Below are 22194 nucleotides of genomic sequence, written 5' to 3' on the forward strand. Positions count from 1 at the left end.
TATATATGTGTGTATATATATATATATATATATGTATACATATATGTATGTATATACATGTGTATATATGTGTATATATGTATACATGTATGTATATATATATATGTATACATGTATGTATATATATATATGTATACATATATGTATATATGTATATATATATATGTATACATATATGTATATATATGCATACATATGTATATATATATATATATATATATATATGTATACATATATATATATATATATATATATATATATATATATATATATATATATATGTATACATATATATATATATATATATATATATATATAATATTCCATTCATTTATTTATTGATCCGAATTAACCATTTTTGTGATCTATAAAGTTCATCTAGCAAATACTAAATCAAAACTTGAGATGTCCCATAATATCGGACTGGCGATATTATCGGTTGATATGCTTTAAAGTGTAATATCGGAAATTATCGGTATCGATTTCAAAAAGTAAAATTTATGACTTTTTAAAACACCGCTGTACAGAGTGGTACACGGACGTAGGGAGAAGTACAGAGCACCAATAAACCTTAAAGGCACTGCCTTTGCGTGCCGGCCCAGTCACATGATTTCTACGGCTTTTCACACACACGAGAATGCAAGCATACTTGGTCAACAGCCATACAGGTCACACTGAGGGTGGCCGTATAAACAACTTTAAGACTGTTACAAATATGCGCCACACAGTGAACCCACACCAAACAAGAATGACAAACACATTTCGGGAGAACATCCGCACCGTAACACAACATAAACCCAACAGAACAAATACCCAGAACCCCTTGCAGCACTAACTCTTCCGGGGCGCTACAATGTACACCCCCAGCTACCCCTCCCCCCACCACCACTTCAACCCTCCCACCTAAACCTCCTCATGTTCTCATGGTCTCGAGAGCATGTCCCAAATTCCAAGCTGCTGTTTTGAGGCATGTTGAAAAAAAATAATGCACTTTGTGACTTCAATAATAAATATGGCAGTGCCATGTTGGCATTTTTTTCCATAACTTGAGTTGATTTATTTTGGAAAACCTTGTTACATTGTTTAATGCATCTAGCGGGGCATCACAACAAAATTAGACATAATAATGTGTTAATTCACTGACTGTATATATCGGTATCAGTTTATATCGGAATCGGTATTAAGAGTTGGACTATTTCGGAATATGGGATATCGGCAAAAAAGACATTATCGGACATCTCTAATCAAAACGTGTAGTTTTTTTCTGCCTTCTGTTCTGCTAGCCATTCTGTTGTCATACAAGAATTTAGGTTATAGTTTGATTTAGCATGCTGATTGTTTGTTTATTCATCTAACCTATTTCTTTTCATTTGTCCATCAGTAAAATATTTTTAAAGACGACTCCCATTGTTTAGCTGACTGTTTATATCTGTGTGGCATTGCAGTAGTTTTTTTTACAAGAATAAATAAATACAAACAGAATAATGCCACGTACACCATCTGGTGTGTGGAGACATTTCAACCCAACCAATGAAGGCGGAAAGGCTGCGTACATTTAAATACTGTGCAAAAAGCTACGTCAAAAATGCCACAAAGATGCAGCAGCATATAGACAAGTGCTCAATAATATATCATTATTATAATTCCCCATTAATTCCCATGGACAGTGTCCAACTTTGAATAATCAAAAAATGGTAAATATTTCCAATCTTCCCGAGCTTACCTCCCCGTGGTAAATTTCCGGAAATTTACCGGAAAGTTTCCACCCCTTTGCAACCCTAGTTACAACCCGAGTTGACACTTTCTGTGATTGTGGGGCTGGGCAGATTGTTTTCAGGATGTGGTAAAGAGCGGCAGGGTGGACATCTCCAGCCGCATTCCCAGGATTCCTCCAGGGATTGCCTGTGTTCCGGGGGAAGTCTGTTCTCTATTTATTTTACCTTCTGTTGCTCCAAACCCACTGGTCCGCACCAGGAGGGGAGAGAAAACAAAAACATATCCAAGCGAGAGCCTCACCTACATCCTCTTTAATGCGTAACACACACTCAATTTGGGGAAAGGTTATGGTTATGTCCTTGCCAGCTAATAGTTGCAGTTATTTATTCAACAAAATATTCCCATTAAACTTAGTGTTTTGTTTCCAGCATAATCATTTAGATCAGGGGTCACCAACCTTTTTGAAAGCAAGAGCTACTTCTTGGGTACTGATTAATGCGAAGGGCTACCAGTTTGATACACACTTAAATACATTGCCAGAAATAGCCAATCTGCTCAATTTACCTTTAACTCAATGTTATTATTAATAATTAATGATATTTATCTTTGTGGAAACACTGATTATCTTAATGATTTCTCACAATAAATATATGTTTTTGATGACATGTTTTAAGTAGGTTAAAATCCAATCTGCACTTTGTTAGAATATATGACAAATTGGACCAAGCTATATTTCTAACAAAGACAAATCCTTATTTCTTCCAGATTTTCCAAAACAAAAAATTGAAAGAAATTCAAAAGACTTTGAAATAAGTTTTAAATTTGATTCTACAGATTTTCTAGATTTGCTAGAATATTTAGAATTTTAATCATAATAAGTTTGAAGAAATATTTCACAAATATTCTTCGTCAAAAAAACAGAAGCTAAAATGAAGAATTAAATTAAAATGCATTTATTATTCTTTACAATAAAAAAAAAAAATACTTCAACATTGATTTAAATTGTCAGGAAAGAAGAGGAAGGAATTTAAAAGGTAAAAAGGTATGTGTTTAAAAATCCTAAAATCATTTTTAAGGTTGTATTTTTTCTCTAAAATTGTCTTTCTGAAATTTATAAGAAGCAAAGTAAGAAAAATAAATGAATTTATTTAAACAAGTGAAGACCAAGTCTTTAAAATATTTTCTTGGATTTTCAAATTCTATTTAAGTTTTGTCTCTCTTAGAATTAAAAATGTCGCGCAAAGCGAGACCAGCTTGCTAGTAAATAAAATAAAATGTAATACATAGAGGCAGCTCACTGGTAACTGCTGCTGTAACAGACTCACGCTGTCTTTTGTGGGTTCCATGGACCACCAAGGAAGGACATGACTTCGAGCAGGTTTGACTTGCCTTATTTTCCCACACAAGCTTGGGTCGCTCTTCCGCTGTGTCTCCCGTCTCCCTATGTTGCTCGCTCCCCTGACTGCTTTTCAGCAGCTCGTACTTCAGTCCGCCTCTTCTTGTCTCCATCGTTGTATGTGTTTTTCTCGCTCCGCACCATCACCTCGCCGCCATCTTGAGCCAGGCTCCAGCGTGCTCTGTTGGACTGTCGGCGCCACCTCTCCACAGCTGGTATTTCAGTTATTTTTAGAACAGGCCAGCGGGCGACTCATCTGGTCTTTACGGGCTACCTGGTGCCCGCGGGCACCGCGTTGGTGACCCCTGATTTAGATCATGATAGCTATTTTTTGGTCACCAAAGTATCAGTCATAAGTAGGGATGGACACCTCTCACAGTTCAATTAAGATAGTACTCAACAATACCAATTTTTAGTACTTTTGTGTGTGTTCATGAGCTAATTATTGTTCAACAAAATGTCACGTTTTATTATTTTACATTTAATAATGAGCTGATAATAATAACTGCACCGTTCATTTGTTAAATCATGTTTTCTTGAGTATGCATCGGCGGCGGCGATGACCAAGAAGAACGCGGAGTTTGAATATAATTACAACACTTTATGTACATATTTATATACATATTTATATAATATTTACATATTTATATAATATGTAACTACAAGCTCCATTCACAGAGTCCCATTGCTTTTATGAGCGGTCGAGCGAGTCAAAAGCCGGAAAAAAAATAAAAAATTGTGGCGGCTGTAATTCTTTCGTGGCGGGCCGCAACAAATAAATGAATGTGTGGGAAACCCTGCAATATAATATATATTGTATTATTAGATATTTAAAGTTTAAAATATATATGAATACATGCAGTACATGTCTTTTTCCCTGTCAACATACAAACCCCGTTTCCATATGAGTTGGGAAATTGTTTTAGATGTAAATATAAACAGAATACAATGATTTGCAAATCCTTTTCAACCCATATTCAGTTGAATATGCTACAAAGACAACATATTTGATGTTCAAACTGATAAACTTTTTTTTTTTTCGCAAATAATCATTAACTTTAGAGTTTGATGCCAGCAACACGTGACAAAGAAGTTGGGAAAGGTGGCAATAAATACTGATAAAGTTGAGGAATGCTTATCAAACACCTATTTGGAACATCCCACAGGTGTGCAGGCTAATTGGGAACAGGTGGGTGCCATGATTGGGTATAAAAACAGCTTCCCAAAAAATGTTCAGTCTTTCACAAACAAGGATGGGGCGAGGTACACCCCTTTGTCCACAACTGCATGAGCAAATAGTCAAACAGTTTAAGAACAACGTTTCTCAAAGTGCAATTGCAAGACATTTAGGGATTTCAACGTCTACATTCAGCACGTGTTACAACAGCGTGGCTTCGTAAAAAAAGAGTGCGGGTACTTTCCTGGCCCGCCTGCAGTCCAGACTTGTCTTCCATTGAAAATGTGTGGCGCATTATGAAGCGTAAAATACGTCAGCGGAGAACGACTGAAGCTCGACATAAAACAAGAATGTGAAAGAATTCCACTTTCAAAGCTTCAACAATTAGTTTCCTCAGTTCCCAAACGTTTATTGAGTGTTGTTAAAAGAAAAGGTGATGTAACACAGTGGTGAACATGCCCTTTCCCAACTACTTTGGCACGTGTTGCAGCCATGAAATTCTAAGTTAATTATTTGCAAAAAAAACAAAGTTTATGAGTTTGAACATCAAATATCTTGTCTTTGTAGTGCATTCAACTGAATATGGGTTGAAAAGGATTCGCAAATCATTGTATTCTGTTTATATTTACATCTAAAGGAACTCTCCTGAAGGAATCAATAAAATACTATCTAACACAATTTCTCAACTCATTATTGAAACGGGGTTTGTATTCTAAAACACTGCTGACTGCGGATGGACTGAAACCATGTCTTAAAGTACCTCTTCCTGAGGGCGTTTCAGTGTTTTTTAGCCAGCGATTTCCACCTTTATCGTTTAATTTCTCAGCCAAAATGCGTCTCTTCTTCCTTTTCTGTCTACACACCGTGTCTGCTTGTAAGTACTCCGTGATTGTGCGCTGCCGAACATGCCCGTCTGCTCGTTAAACCATCAATGACCATTGTATTCCGTTTATATTTACATTTAACACAATTTCCCAACTCATATGGAAACAGGGTTTGTAAAAAAGAAAGAAAAATAAACAACTTCATTCACGCATATTATTTCACGGGCCATTCAAAATGATGTGGTGGGCCAGATCTGGCCCCCGGGCCTTGAGTTTGACACCTGTGGTCCAGTCGATAGAAAAGCTCTGAATAAACCTAATCCATTATTATTATTATTATTATTAAAACAAAAAATAGGTTTTCCCCCCACTTTTTTTTTCTATTTTCATACAATTTTGAAAAAGTTTCAGGGCACTAAAGACCTCCGTCCTATGCTAACCTATGTGTAACTGACAAAAAGTACACCCAAACTATGTTCAAGTGCGGTCCTGCCGGCGTAGCCACAACTAGCAGGGCTATCTGTTCGGGCTGCAAGCATAACAAGCCTTACCTTGGCGTAACGATAACAAGAAGAATGCTGGCGCCATTATGCATGAGGCCAGACAGACGGCGTGTTAAGCCATGAAACTAGAACATTGCTTACCGTCCATGTCGAAAATCCAGAGCAAAATTAGCAGCCGCCTTCAATGGCGGGGAAGACACTCACTGAGACTTAGCATGAGGAACGCTGCATCGACTTTTCAAGGGGTGAAGGGAGGTCACGTGTCAGGCTTAGTCATTTTCATTGTCTATTATTGTGAACATTATAACTAGGGGTGGGCAAATTAATGCGTTAATTACGAGTTAACTCATCAATCTATTAACGCCGACAATTATTTTATCGCACATTTGCGTATGTTGTTTACATGCTTTTATTTTGTTAACGCCTTTTCTTAACAAGATGGCGTCGCCCGGACGGGCTTCGGCTTCGAGGGGCTCTTGGTAAAGATGGAACATTTGGCAAAAATACTGGACAATTCTGCAAATTTCATGGCTGGCTTACAGCGTGGTCACTCCGGGATCACTTACGACCGCCAGACAATTCTGAATGTGGATAGATCGGGGCGTTTTGGACTGAATGACGCATGCTTGTTAGCATGGGAATACTTTGCCGGCTACATCCAGCGGCCTGTGAAGCAGCGGAGTATATGTGTTGTCTGTCTATTTATGAATAATGCAGACCAGGAGTGTTGGCTGAGTTCTTAACGTTTGCTTTCAGAGCGTGCATATCACAACATACAAGACGCCGTCATGGCGACACAACCTATACCGAGCTACCGCGCATGCTCGTCACTCCTGTTGCATGCTGGGTAGGGTAGTTCTTTTATTCCCTGGCTCATAACATCACAATATAGTACCATGTATATGCGTTCAGTTTATCAAAGCACCAAGCAAACAATCGGAAAATTCCCATCATATCAATTCCTAGATATGGTCATAATTATTTTAAGTACACTACGCAGAATAAACACATTATTAATATTGCTACTACGGATAATTTGATCAAAAAAATCCCTAAAACAGCCCACTACCTATAATATAGGTTTTTTAAACATAAGATCCCTAATAAAAAAAAAAATGTTTCTGCTGTTACCTCAGAAATTGCCTGTTCAGATGTTATGATTGTGGCTTAGAGATTTGTATGTAGATAATATTACTTTTCCATAAAAAACAGGATAACTTAAATACCCTGGCAGTGGCAATAAGCTTAAATGTTTGTATTTACATTTTTTGAGTTGATTTTTCATCAAATATGCTATTTAACTGCTACTGTTTAACAAGGACTGATTTAAATTGTGTTTGCACAACAAATGTTTTGGCGCTTTTGTTCATGTGGGAGAATATTCCAATAAAGGTGCACTACACACTACTTTTGAATTCATTATTGGGCTTTGCGTATACAATGCAGTTAATCGCGATTAATCAGAGAAATAGTGCGATTAACTTCGATTACAATTTTTAATCGTTGCCCAGCCCTAATTATAACACATACAAACATATTTTAATGAGAGCAGCTTCAGTTCTCCTACCTAAGTTGCAGTGACGGTTAACACTGCACACAGTTGTGTCAGAATTATTTCCTATAACCGACGTCAAGTTGGTCTTGTTTAGACGGAAAACGAGTTGGACCTGAATCACCCCAGAGATGGTTTGGCACACATGTTCATCCATGAAGTAGGAAAAATGGAGGTTTGCTTGGAAGGGAATCTATCTGGTGGTGAAACTGACCAAAAAGGAGTTGTTTGGAAACTTTCTTAGAGCTGAGGGGTCCAAACATTGGTATACACAACAATGGAAGGATACAGGGTGGCTACTTTGATACTTATTGTCCATTTTTTTTAAAGATGCTAAAAGCTATCAAAGGGAGTAGGGCAGGGCAATATGGCCTTTTAATAATATCGAGATATTTTTAGGCCATGTCACAATACACAATATACAAACCCCGTTTCCATATGAGTTGGGAAATTGTGTTAGATGTAAATATAAATGGAATACAATGATTTGCAAATCATTTTCAACCCATATTCAGTTGAATGCACTACAAAGAAAAGATATTTGATGTTGAAATTCATAAACTTTTTTTTTTTTGTAATAATTAACTTAGAATTTCATGGCTGCAACACGTGCCAAAGTAGTTGGGAAAGGGTATGTTCACCACTGTGTTGCATCACCTTTTCTTTTAAGAACACTCAATAAACGTTTGGGAACTGAGGAAACTAATTGTTGAAGCTTTGAAAGTGGAATTCTTTCCCATTCTTGTTTTATGTAGAGCTTCAGTCGTTCTCCGCTGACGTATTTTACACTTCATAATGCGTATTGTTGAAGCTTTGAAAGTGGATTTGAGGTGTACCGCGCCCCATCCTTTCTTGTGAAGGATTGAGCATTTTTTGGGAAGCTGTTTTTATACCCAATCGTGGCACCCACCTGTTCCCAATGAGCCTGCACACCTGTGGGATGTTCCAAATAAGTGTTTGATGAGCATTCCTCAACTTTGTCAGCATTTATGAATATTTGCTTTACTAAGTGCTGGCACTCGCAACTTTTTTGGGCCTCCTGGTGCAGGACGTATTTTGCAGTCCTACTCAATAACCAAGTAATAACGTGTTTGTGCTCTCGATTTACGGGGCGATACTCACAAACTAGTTTTTTATCTGTATCTTTGGGTTTACGAGACACAATACTAAAAATGAGGCAAACGTTTGGCAGGGATTTTTGTCGAAAAACAAATCAGTATAAAAAGTGTGCTGTACAAAAAAAGAGCCACCACTGCATCTCATCAATAATGAATTAAATTTAGGTTGAGAATATGCAAGAGGCCAAAATCCAACATGGCCGCCTGGCCGCACTCTTGTCTAGAGATTTTTCTGACATAAAAAACACAATATATACATAATATATCAATATGGATCAATGCAGTCTGCAAGGATACAGTCCGTAAGCACACATGATTGTATTTCTTTATGAAAAAAATAAAAATAAAATACCACCCCCCAACCCCGGTCCGAGGGACACATTTTCAACTAAATCATCCAGACTAGACATAAATTGTATTATTATGTTTATCTTACCTAATAATAAATATATTTATTGATTAAAAAAATAACTAAATACATTTTTACTTTGTTTTGCTGAAATCATAAAAATTAATTGTATTTTTACTTGTATTTTTATGATGCATTAAAATAAACAATTTGAAATAATTAATTTAAATGATCATAATGATTCATTTAAAATGACCATATTTAATTATTAAAATAATTGCTTGTTTATCAACAACTTTGGCATTTTATTCATTACATTTTGAAGCTCTCAGGAGCCAAGTTATGTTATATTTCTTAAGATTTATTTATGCAAGTTTGAAGTATCAATTATCCAAACACAGTTTTGTTTGCATATTATCAGGACACACACACACACACACACACATATATATATATATATATATATATATATATATATATATATATATATATATATATATATATGTAGGTGTGGGAAAAATCACAAGACTACTTCATCTCTACAGAACTGTTTCATGAGGGGTTCCCTCAATCATCAGGAGATTTTAATGGAAGCATTCACATACAATGGTTTATATAGGGCACAGAGTGGGTGGGTACAGGCAGGCGTGGGGTGTGGTGATTGGCTCATGTGTTACTTAGGAGGTGTTTCCGTCTGTGGCGGCATGTTGAAATGATTTCACTGCGCTTGTTGAGGGATGACAGATCTGGATGATATATAATAAACAGTTTCTCTTTTAAGCATAGGTTGCATCTTTTATTACCACTGTTGTAAGGTGTGCTGGATGCAAGAATTTGCCATGTTATTGAATATTCAACATTATTGTCTTTGAGGTTCCAAATGTGTTTGCTGAGTCCTGTAGAATTCCGCAAAGTCTGGTTTCTAAAGGAGGCGTTGTGATTATTCCATCTTGTTTTGAACGCTCCTTCGGTTAATCCTACGTACGTGTCGGATGTGTTAATGTCCTTGCGTATTACCTCTGCTTGGTAAACGACTGATGTCTGTAAGCACCCTCCGTTGAGAGGGCAATCAGGTTTCTTGCGACAGTTACATTCCTTATTGGTTTCAGAGTCGTTTAGTCTGGGGGTAGGCAGTCCTTTTGCAATTGCCTGTACCCACCCACTCTGTGCCCTGTATAAACCATTGTATGTGAATGCTTCCATTAAAATCTCCTGATGATTGAGGGAACCCCTCATGAAACAGTTCTGTAGAGAGGAAGTAGTCTTGTGATTTTTCCCACACCTACATATTGCGCTCTACCACGGTATCGAGCACTATTCTCTGGATAATCCAATCAAGACACATATATATATATATATATATATATATATATATATATATATATATATATATATATATATATATATATATATATATATATATATATATATATATATATATATATATATATATATATATATATATATATATATCCTCCCCTCTTAACCATGCCCCCCACCTCCTGAAATTGGAGGTCTCAAGGTTGGCAAGTATGACCCTAATAGAGGCTGTGAAATGATCAATAGCTTGACTTGTCTGCGGATCTTCTCTTCAGAGGGTCTTCGCCCGGAAACCAAGCAGTTGCTGTCCTCGTCTGGCAAGAAAAGAGGGAAGGGGGGCGGCAGAGACGCCGCCAACGAAGAGGAGCCCAAAGCGGACGCACATCACGTTAGCATTCACTTGAACTTCAAGCGCTACGTCTTTGACCCCCGCAAGAAGATGGTTCAGTTGTGATTTGAGCACGGTTCCCTCGGAGAACTCCGCAGCCTTCGCTTTCCAAGGCGGACGTGAGAAATGGTATCGAACGATGTAACCGCAAACACAGAAATGTTTTATTTGCCATGAACTCAATTTACCTTCTCTCCATAATTTGCTGAAATCAGATGAGCCAATAACGTTTCCATCTGCATCTCATAAGTTGCATTATAAAAACAATCATGTTCTTATCTCTTTCTTGCCGGCGCTGGTTTCAAAGGTCACATTTGTTATTTCCATCATGTTTGACTCAATCACGCACTCTGGCTTTTTTTTCGACCTCATTTCTTGTAATAACAGCAGATGAAAGGTTTTGGTCCCCAAAATGTTAATTATGTCAGATCTAAAATAAAACAATTGTAATCAGAAGCTCCCTTTGCTGTTCAGGTTTTTTTTTTAGCATCCGTGCTTAGGATGGGCTTTTTTGATCGGGTGTAAATACGATTTTAAAGAATGTTTTCATAACTCAAAATATACAAAATACTGTATTTCCTTGAATTTCCGCCGGGGCGCTGATTTAAAACCTCTTCTCACTCCGGCGTTTACCAAAGGCATGCGGTAAAGGCAAGCATGCGCTAATTATTTTAAAACCTCTTCTCACTCCGGCACTTACCAAAGGCATGCGGTAAATTTAGGCCTGCACTTAAAAATTTGAAAATGATGTAAAGATACCATCATGAAAAGCACATTTAATAAAAAAAAACGTCATTAAGGTCTTACCTTTACCTATAAATGAAGTCCATGTGCAGCTCATTCTGATCAAAAGCATCGATAACTTATTTATAAGTCTTCCTTATCTTTCTTCAGTTTTAAAAGTCTCTGTCTCGATGGAGATCTTCCTTTATTACATCCTGTTTCGATTGAAAGTCCAGTTTAGAAAACTGTTTTATTTTAGATATGAAGTGAAGTGAATTATATTTATATAGCGCTTTTCTCTAGTGACTCAAAGCGCTTTACATAGTGAAACCCAATATCTAAGTTACATTTAAACCAGTGTGGGTGGCACTGGGAGCAGGTGGGTAAAGTGTCTTGCCCAAGGACACAACGGCAGTGACTACGATGGCGGAAGCGGGAATTGAACCTGCAACCCTCAAGTTGCTGGCGCGGCCCCTCTACCAACCGAGCTATGCCGCTATATCTAATCCTCCATGTTTAAAGTGCAAGCGAGAGGAAAAAATAAACTCACGCTGCTCACTCTTGCTGCTTGTTGTCACTTCTTCTGCAGCCGAGTAGTCGCAAGAAGGATCACTAGCGCCCTCTACACCACCAGGAGGCGGGAGTCATTTAATGACTCATATTTGACACACGCAGCTATGGTATATTAATAAAACATAGCTGCTTACTGTTTTTTTAGCATATTCAATAGCTTGGACCTTAAATCCTACTGAATAGCTCTTAATCTTCTTCCCTTTATGTGATTTCAAATGATTGAAATCAGCCTCCTCCATTTTGAAAATGATGACAGGTGAAGTGTCACTCGTGACGTGACGAGTTTGACCCGGTGGAAATTCTAGTCATGTGCTATTTATTTTGCGAAACGAGTTTGACCTGGTGGAAATTCTAGTCATGCGCTATTAGAAATTATATTTTGCGAAACGAGTTTAACCCGGCGTTAATGCTAAGCATGAGCTAATTATTTAGCGGAACGAGTTTGACCCGGCAGTTATTCTAGGAAGGCGCATACTATATACCCGGCGGCAATACAAGGAAATACGGTAAACTGTTTCAATCACGCTGAGATTGAACAGCAGTTACTAGAAGACACTTCGACTGTGTAATAAAAACGTTTTTGTTTTGTGAAATTATTCTCGGTGATTATTCACACACTGTTTACTACATTTCAACATTTCCCTTTTTAAGTGCTTGTGCTTTCAAATATCTGCTGTTTTTCTCCTAAATATAGGTTTGTTGAAATTGTATCTCTTTTGGATACGTGGAGGTATAGCATGTGTATATTGATACGAGCCTTTGTGTAGTAGTCACCATAGCAACACAGCTTCCCCCAATACGAAAAATTTTAAAAGCAACAAAAATTAAAATAAAAAATGTTTTTCTTATTATTTATTTTTCCTTGTGAAATTTTTGGCTAGCAAAGACAAACTCTGGCACAATTTGTAAACCTCTTGTTTGAAACTACACACACTGAACAGGAGTGCCTTACAAAGTGGGGACTGGGGGGGTCACATGCCCCCCACAGCTCGCTTTTATTGACCTGCGGCACATTGTAAGTAGAAGTTGAAATATTGATGCTAATGACACAAAAGTGACTAAAACTAAACAAAAAAAATGAACCCCCCCGCCCTTGCATTCCGGGTTGGAAACCCCTGCTGCACTTTTAAAGTATCGTGTGGCCAAATATGACACCCAACAGTCAGGATGATGAACTACATGCACAGTAATGAACACATTCCTATCATGGTAACCATGGCGACGCTAATCCAAACTGCAGCACTGATATTTCACTCAGAGCTTGAATGCACACACGCTCACACACTCACTTCTAAATGTAGTTTTTTATGAATGAAGTGTTTTGAACAGAGATTGAAGCCTGCTGTAAAGATGATGTCTGATATAATTGTCGTTTGTGTATTGTACTTATAGTTTGTGTATTATACGTGTCCTAGATGTATTATATGTGTAGCATGTGTATTATAACTGCGGTTTGTGTATTATACGTTTAGTTTGTGTATTATAGGTTTATTTTGTGTATTATACGTGCAGTATGTGTATTGTACGTGTCGTTTGTGTATTATACATTTAGTTTGTGTATTTTACGCTTCGTTTGTTTATTGTGCGAGTAGATTGTGTATTACGCGTATTAGTTTGTGTATTATACATGAAATTTGTGTATTATAGGTGTTGTTTGTGCATTATACGTGTAGTTTGCGTATTATAAGTGTAGTTTGTTTATTAAATGTGCAGAATGTGTATTTGTGTATGACACGTGCAGTACGTGTATTATATCCCTGCCTGGGAGAGGCAATGATGAGAGATATAGCAGATTAGTCTCTCTTAACAGGTGGCTGGATAGCTTCTGCAGACAACAGGGATTTACGTTTATTGATAATTGGCCCTCTTTCTGGGGCAAACCTGGCTTGCTGAGGAGAGACGGCCTTCACCCTAACCAGGAAGGCGCTATCCTCTTGTCTCGGAACATAGACTTCGCATTGAGCCACATTTGACTAACTGCACTAGAGCAAGCCCGGTCACAGGCAATTACAGAGCCTGCTAGCCTGGGTATGGAGTCAGTTAAGTTAGAACTAGCCATCTGACAGAGTTCTTCTTCGGCACCGGGATTATTGTGGAAGTCTTCAGGCATGATGGGATGACGGCCTGGGAGAGGGACTGGGTGAAGATCTTCGTAAATACTCCGGCCAGCTGGTCTGCACAGTCTCTTAGTACCTGTCCCGGGACTCCATCTGGGCCCGTAGCCTTCCTCGGGTTCACTGCCTTCAGTGTGCGTCTCACCTCATGCTCCTCCAGTGTGAGGGTGTAGCTGCTGTGGGTGTTGGGTGGGGGTGTTGTGACGGCTGCAGGTGTTTTTCTCTCAAATCGGGCGAAGAAGCTGTTTAACTCCCCCGCTCGAGAGGCGTCGCCGTCAGCCGAAGGGTTACTGGGTCTGAAGTTGGTCATGTCTTTTATTCCTTTCCATACCTCCTTGGTGTTGTTGCTCTGCAGGTGGGCTTCCATTTTCCTCCTATGTTCAGCTTTTGCCTCTCTGATGCCTCTCTTCAGATTGGCTCTGGCAGCACTGTAGAGTGCCAGGTCCTGCGCTTTGAAGGCACTGTCTCTCTCTTTGAGTAGGCCCTGGACTGTTTTTGTCATCCAGGGCTTCCTGTTGGGGTAGACTCGGATGCGCTTGTCCACTGTGACAGTGTCTATGCAGTGTTTGATGTACCCCAGGACTGCTTCTGTGTACTGCTCCAAGTCTGGGTTTTCAAAAACTGACCAGTCTGTTGTATCAAAGCAGTCCTGCAGCTGTTCCATGGCTCCCTCCGGCCATGTTTTGACCGTTTTGGTTGTGATAGGAGCACTTTTTCTTATTGGTGTGTAAGCTGGCAAAAGGAGCAGGGATATGTGGTCAGACTTGCCTAATTGGGGAAGTTGTTTGGCTCTATATCCTTTTTTTATGTTGGAATAGACTTTGTCCAGTGTGTTAGCTCCCCTCGTAGCACACTTCACATGCTGGTGAAGTTTGGGGAGCACTTTTTTCAGGTCGACATGATTAAAGTCCCCCGCTATGATGTGGATGCCGTCGGGATATTTGTTCTGTTGTGCACTGATTGTATCGTGCAACAGAGCTAGCGCCGTGCTAGCGTTAGCATCGGGAGCTATATACACGTTTGTGATCAGGACAGCAGAGTGCTCCCTGGCTAGATGGAAGGGTCGGCATTTAACTGTAAAATATTCCAGATCTTGGGAACAGTGGCTGTTAACTACCTTTGAATCAGAAGTCCACTTGTTGTTTAGGTAGGTTAGCAGTCCACCCCCACGCCGCTTGCCGGAAGACACTGCGTTTCTGTCCTGTCTGTGTGCTGTGTGACCGGTTAGCTCCATGCTAGCGTCGGGTATTGAGGACGTTAGCCAGGTTTCCGTAAACAATAGGGCGCAGCTGTCCATCACAGTGTTTTGTGCTACACGGAGCCTCACCTCGTCCATCTTGTCCTCTTCACCATGAGGAGCGAGCGACCTCGCATTAGCCAGAAATAGACTTGGTATCGGTGGTCTGTTTGGGTTCATTTTTAGTCTGGCTAACACGCCGCCCCTTCGGCCACGGCGTCTTCGCCTCCGCCTCCTCCTCGCCGGGCACAGTAGCCATGGAGCTCCAGGGCTACGTGCTAACTCCTCTGGGATGTTGTGTCGGCTTGTAAAATCCACCGAAATAGTCTGCTCAGACCGCAATCCAATCTCCAACAAATCGTTTCGGCTGTACATAACCTTCGCCCAGCAAGTTGCTGACTGGGCTAGTAATAAACTATATAAAAACAAGAAAAACAATGCACCTAAGGGGAGAGCCTGAAACGTCGCGTCCATGCGCGCCGCCATTTTAAGCAATATCACCTATATCACCTCAGTCCTCCCTCCCGAGCTCGACCCACACCAGTTTGCCTACAGAGCCAACAGGTCCACAGAGGACGCCATCGCCACAGCCCTACACTCCTCCCTGGGTCACCTGGAGACGGGGGGAAGCTACGTGCGGCTGCTTTTTGTGGATTATAGCTCGGCATTTAACACCATTATTCCTGATAGACTGGTGTCCAAACTGTCAGACCTGGGTCTCTCGAACTCCATCTGCATGTGGATTAAGGACTTCTTATCCAACCGCCCCCAGAGGGTGCAGTTGGGTCGCCACATGTCATCAAGCCTGCACCTCAGTACCGGCTCTCCACAAGGCTGCGTGCTGAGCCCCCTTCTCTACTCCATCTACACATACGACTGCACACCTGCCCACTCCAGCAACTCCATCATCAAATTTGCGGATGACACCACCGTAGTGGGGCTCATCTCGGAGGGAGACGAGGCTGCATATCGGGATGAGGTGGAGAAGCTGTCGGATTGGTGCAAAGTCAACAACCTGGCCCTGAACACCTCCAAGACCAAGGAGCTGGTCATAGACTTCAGGAGGAAAAAAACGGACATCCTGCCCCTGATCATCAGTGGTGACTGTGTGGAGAGGGTCTCCGACTTCCGCTCCCTGGGAGTCCACCTGGCCAACGACCTATCCTGGAGCACCAACACCACGGCTACCATCAAGAAGGCACACCAGAGACTGCACTTCCTGAGAATACTCAGGAACAACCACCTCTCACAGGAACTGCTGGTGTCCTTCTACCGGTGCTCCATTGAGAGCATCCTGACCTACTGCATCTGCGTGTGGTTCAGCAGCTGCACGGCCGCAGAGAGAACGGCGCTCCAGAGAGTCATAAAGACCGCCCAGAAGTTAATCGGATGCCCCCTCCCCTCCCTGGCTGACCTGTACAGCTCCCGCTGTCTCAGGAAAGCACAGAGCATCCTGAAAGACCCATTCCACCCCGGGCACAGCCACCTGGAACTGCTACCCTCAGGCAGACGCTACAGGGTGCTAAAAGCGAGCACCAATAGACTAAAAAATAGCTTTTACCCAAGAGCCATAGTAGCACTAAACAGGCACTGAGTGTCCATGTGTCCATCATGTCCTCATGTGTAATGTTTAAATGTTTTTCTATTTTTTTGGACTACAGTGTGAAATAATGTTTTATGTATGTGTGTATATGTATTCATATGCATGCAGATATGCATCTGTGTGGATACATATACATATACATATATACATCTGTCATCTCTATCTTTTTTTTTTTAATTTATTTTTTTTTTATTTATTTATTTATTTATTTATTTTTAATTTATACTACCATGTTGTATATGCACCTTAGGAGGAGCTGCTCCAATTTCGTTGTTCTTTGAACCTGTTCATTGCAATAATGACAATAAAACTCTATTCTATTCTATTCTATTCTACACATAGCAATTTTCGTAGAATAATACACAACTCACAAAATGTTTTTTCTACTGTGTCTATGACTACGTCAGAGTTAGACATGCGTTCTACTGAGGTGGCAAATTATGATGCGTTCAATTTATCGCAGCGCCAAGTAGACAATCTGAAAATTCCCGTCATATCAATTCCTAGATATGGTTGTAATTATTTTAAGTACACTGCGCATAATAAACGCAACATTATTAATATTGCTACTACGGATAATTTTATCAACAACTCCTTAAAACAGCCCACTACCTATAATATGGGCTTTCTAAACATCAGATCTTTGTCTCCCAAAACGTTATTAGTCAATGAGGTCATTAGAGACAACAACCTTAACGTCATCGGTCTTAGCGAAACCTGGCTTAAACCAGACGACTTTTTTGCGATAAATGAGGCATCCCCTCCTAACTATACGAATGCGCATATTGCCCGTCACCTCAAAAGGGGAGGGGGTGTCGCACTAATATACAACGAAAACTTTAACTTTAGTCCTAACTTAAATAATAAATATAAATCGTTTGAGGTGCTTTCTATGAAGTCTGCCACACCTCTGCCTCTGTGCCTGGCCGTTATCTACCGCCCCCCAGGGCCCTATTCGGACTTTATTAGTGAATTCTCAGAGTTTGTTGCTGATCTAGTGACGCACGCCGATAATATAATTATAATGGGGGACTTTAATATCCATATGAATACCCCATTGGACCCACCGTGCGTGGCGCTCCAGACTATAATTGATAGCTGTGGTCTTACACAAATAATAAATGAACCGACGCATCGCAGCGGTAATACGATAGACCTAGTGCTTGTCAGAGGTATCACCGTCTCCAAAGTTATGATACTCCCGTATACTAAAGTAATGTCCGATCATTACCTTATAAAATTCGAAGTTCAGACTCATGTTCGGCAAGCTAATAATAATAATAACTGCTAAAGCAGCCGCAACATTAATGCTGCCACAACGACGACTCTTGCGGACCTACTGCCCTCGGTAATGGCACCGTTCCCAAAGTATGTGGGCTCTATTGATAACCTCACTAACAACTTTAACAACGCCCTGCGCGAAACCATTGATAGTATAGCACCGCTGAAGTTAAAAAAGGCTCCAAAAAGGCGTACGCCATGGTTTACTGAAGAAACTAGAGCTCAGAAATTATTATGTAGAAAGCTGGAACGCAAATGGCGCACGACTAAACTTGAGGTGCACCATCAAGCACGGAGTGATAGTTTAATAACTTATAAACGCATGCTTACCTTAGCTAAAACTAATTATTACTCAAATCTCATCCGCATTAATAAAAACGATCCAAAATTTTTGTTTAGTACAGTAGCATCGCTAACCCAACAAGGGACTCCTTCCAGTAGCTCCACCCATTCGGCAGATGACTTTATGAAGTTCTTTAATAAGAAAATTGAACTTATTAGAAAGGAGATTAAAGACAATGCGTCCCAGCTACAACGGGGTTATAGTAACACAGATACGATTGTATATACGGCGGATACTGCAAATATCCAAAATAGTTTCTCTCGTTTTGATGAAATAACATTAGAAGGATTGTTACAACGTGTAAATGGAATAAAACAAACAACATGTTTACTTGACCCACTTCCTGGGAAACTTATCAAGGAGCTTTTTGTATTGTTAGGTCCATCAGTGCTAAATATTATAAACTTATCACTTTCCTCGGGCACTGTTCCCGTTGCATTCAAAAAAGCGGTTATTCATCCTCTCCTTAAAAGACCTAACCTCGATCCTGACCTCATGGTAAACTACCGACCGGTGTCTCACCTTCCCTTTATTTCGAAAATCCTCGAAAAAATTGTTGCAGAGCAGCTAAATGAGCACTTAGCGTTTAACAATCTATGTGAAACCTTTCAATCCGGTTTCAGGGCAAATCACTCGACTGAGACAGCCCTCGCAAAATTGACTAATGATCTATTGCTAACGATGGACTCTGATGCGTCATCTATGTTGCTGCTCCTCGATCTTAGCGCTGCTTTCGATACCGTCGATCATAATATTTTATTAGAGCGTATCAAAATACGAATTGGTATGTCAGACTCAGCCCTGTCATGGTTTAACTCTTATCTTACTGATAGGATGCAGTGCGTCTCCTATAACAGTGTGACCTCGGACTATGTTAAGGTAACGTGTGGAGTTCCCCAGGGTTCGGTCCTTAGCCCTGTACTCTTCAGCATCTACATGCTGCCGCTAGGTGACGTCATACGCAAATACGGTATTAGCTTTCACTGTTATGCTGATGACACCCAACTTTACATGCCCCTAAAGCTGACCAACACGCCGGACTGTAGTCAGTTGGAAGCGTGTCTTAATGAAATTAAACAATGGATGTCCGCTAACTTTTTGCAACTTAATGCCCAAAAAACGGAAATGCTGATTATCGGTCCTGCTAGACACCGACCTCTATTTAATAATACAACTTTAACATTTGACAACCAAATAATAAAACAAGGTGACTCTGTAAAAAATCTGGGTATTATCTTCCACCCAACTCTCTCCTTTGAGTCACACATTAAAAGCGTTACTAAAACGGCCTTCTTTCATCTCCGTAATATCGCTAAAATTCGCTCCATTTTGTCCACTAAAGACGCCGAGATCATTATCCATGCGTTTGTTACGTCTCGTCTCGATTACTGTAACGTATTATTTTCGGGTCTCCCCATGTCTAGCATTAAAAGATTACAGTTGGTACAAAATGCGGCTGCTAGACTTTTGACAAGAACAAGAAAGTTTGATCATATTACGCCTGTACTGGCTCACCTGCACTGGCTTCCTGTGCACTTAAGATGTGACTTTAAGGTTTTACTACTTACGTATAAAATACTACACGGTCTAGCTCCAGCCTATCTTGCCGATTGTATTGTACCGTATGTCCCGGCAAGAAATCTGCGTTCAAAAGACTCCGGCTTATTAGTGATTCCTAGAGCTCAAAAAAAGTCTGCGGGCTATAGAGCGTTTTCCGTTCGGGCTCCAGTACTCTGGAATGCCCTCCCGGTAACAGTTCGAGATGCTACCTCAGTAGAAGCATTTAAGTCTCATCTTAAAACTCATCTGTATACTCTAGCCTTTAAATAGACCTCCTTTTTAGACCAGTTGATCTGCCGCTTCTTTTCTTTCTCCTATGTCCCCCCCTCCCTTGTGGAGGGGGTCCGGTCCGATGACCATGGATGAAGTACTGACTGTCCAGAGTCGAGACCCAGGATGGACCGCTCGTCGGGACCCAGGATGGACCGCTCGCCTGTATCGGTTGGGGACATCTCTACGCTGCTGATCCGCTTGAGATGGTTTCCTGTGGACGGGACTCTCGCTGCTGTCTTGGAGCCACTATGGATTGAACTTTCACAGTATCATGTTAGACCCGCTCGACATCCATTGCTTTCGGTCCCCTAGAGGGGGGGGATCCACATCTGAGGTCCTCTCCAAGGTTTCTCATAGTCAGCATTGTCACTGGCGTCCCACTGGATGTGATATCTCCCTGCCCACTGGGTGTGAGTTTTCCTTGCCCTTTTGTGGGTTCTTCCGAGGATGTTGTAGTCGTAATGATTTGTGCAGTCCTTTGAGACATTTGTGATTTGGGGCTATATAAATAAACATTGATTGATTGATATGTGTAGCATGTGTATTATGCGTGCAGTGTGTGTTTTATAGGTGCAGTGTGTGAATTATGTGCGCAGTATGTGTACTATACATGTAGAATGTGTACTATACATGCAGTATGTGTACTATACATGCAGTATGTGTACTATACATGCAGTATGTGTACTATACATGCAGTATGTGTACTATACATGCAGAATGTGTACTATACATGCAGTATGTGTACTATACATGCAGTATGTGTACTATACATGCAGAATGTGTACTATACATGCAGTATGTGTACTATACATGCAGTATGTGTACTATACTTGCAGTATGTGTACTATACATGCAGTATGTGTATTATACATGCAGTATGTGTACTATACATGCAGTATGTGTATTATACATGCAGTATGTGTACTATACATGCAGTATGTGTACTAGGCGCGCCGTAAGTGTATTATGCTCGCAGTGTGTGTATTATGCTCGCAGTGTGTGTATTACACGTGCAGTGTGTGTATTATATGTGCAGAATGTGTACTATACGATTAGTGTGTGTACTATACGTGTGGCGTGTTTACTATACGTGCAGTGTGTATATTATATGTGCACTATATATATTTTATTTGCAGAATGTGTATTATTTGTGCATAACGTGTATTATACGTGCATTATGTGTATTATACGTGCAGAATATGTACAAAACATGCAGAAAGTGTACTATACGTGTAGTGTGTGTATTACACGTGCAGTCTGTGTACTATACGTGCAGAGTGTGTATTATGCGTGCAAAGTGTGTAATATACGTGCAGTGTGTGTATTATACGTGCATTATATGTATTTTACTTGCAGAATGTGTATTATATGTGCTGTGTACTACATGTGCTCTGTATTATACGTGCACTACGTATATTTTACGTGCAGAACTTGTATTATATGTGCATAACGTGTATTACACGTGCAATATGTGTATTATACGTACAGAATATGTACTATTCGTGCAGAATGTGTATTATATGTGCAGTATGTGTATTATATGTGCAGTGTGTGTATTATATGTGCAGTATGTGTATTATATGTGTATTATACGTGCAGTGTGTGTATTATACGTGCAGTGTGTGTATTATATGTGCAGTATGTGTATTATATGTGCAGTGTGTGTATTATATGTGCAGTATGTGTATTATATGTGTATTATACGTGCAGTGTGTGTATTATACGTGCAGTGTGTGTATTATATGTGCAGTATGTGTATTATATGTGCAGTGTGTGTATTATATGTGCAGTATGTGTATTATATGTGTATTATACGTGCAGTGTGTGTATTATACGTGCAGTGTGTGTATTATATGTGCAGTATGTGTATTATATGTGCAGTGTGTGTATTATATGTGCAGTATGTGTATTATACGTGCAGTGTGTGTATTATACGTGCAGTATGTGTATTATATGTGCAGTGTGTGTATTATCTGTGCAGTGTGTGTATTATATGTGCAGTATGTGTATTATATGTGCAGTATGTGTATTCTATGTGCAGTATGTGTATTATACGTGCAGTGTGTGTATTATACGTGCAGTATGTGTATTATATGTGCAGTATGTGTATTATATGTGCAGTATGTGTATTCTATGTGTATTAT

The 22194-nt window shown here is 40.0% G+C and overlaps 1 protein-coding gene across 2 annotated transcripts in view; it reads left to right on the forward strand.

Annotated features, from left to right (window-relative positions):
- Nucleotides 1-22194, forward strand: part of eefsec (eukaryotic elongation factor, selenocysteine-tRNA-specific) — a 72155-nt gene that overhangs the window by 26713 nt on the left and 23248 nt on the right. Inside the window, exon 8 of one of the 2 annotated variants that reach the window (XM_061890670.1) lies at nucleotides 10231-10799. The exons of the other annotated variant lie outside the window; for it this stretch is intronic. Within the exon in view, the coding sequence (XP_061746654.1) occupies nucleotides 10231-10409 (179 nt within the window). The 3' untranslated portion in view covers nucleotides 10410-10799. Of the gene's footprint in view, nucleotides 1-10230; nucleotides 10800-22194 lie in introns of those variants that run through there. 2 annotated transcript variants of the gene reach the window in all.

This window comes from Nerophis ophidion, linkage group LG02, assembly GCF_033978795.1.
Source record: "Nerophis ophidion isolate RoL-2023_Sa linkage group LG02, RoL_Noph_v1.0, whole genome shotgun sequence".
NCBI lineage: Eukaryota > Metazoa > Chordata > Actinopteri > Syngnathiformes > Syngnathidae > Nerophis > Nerophis ophidion.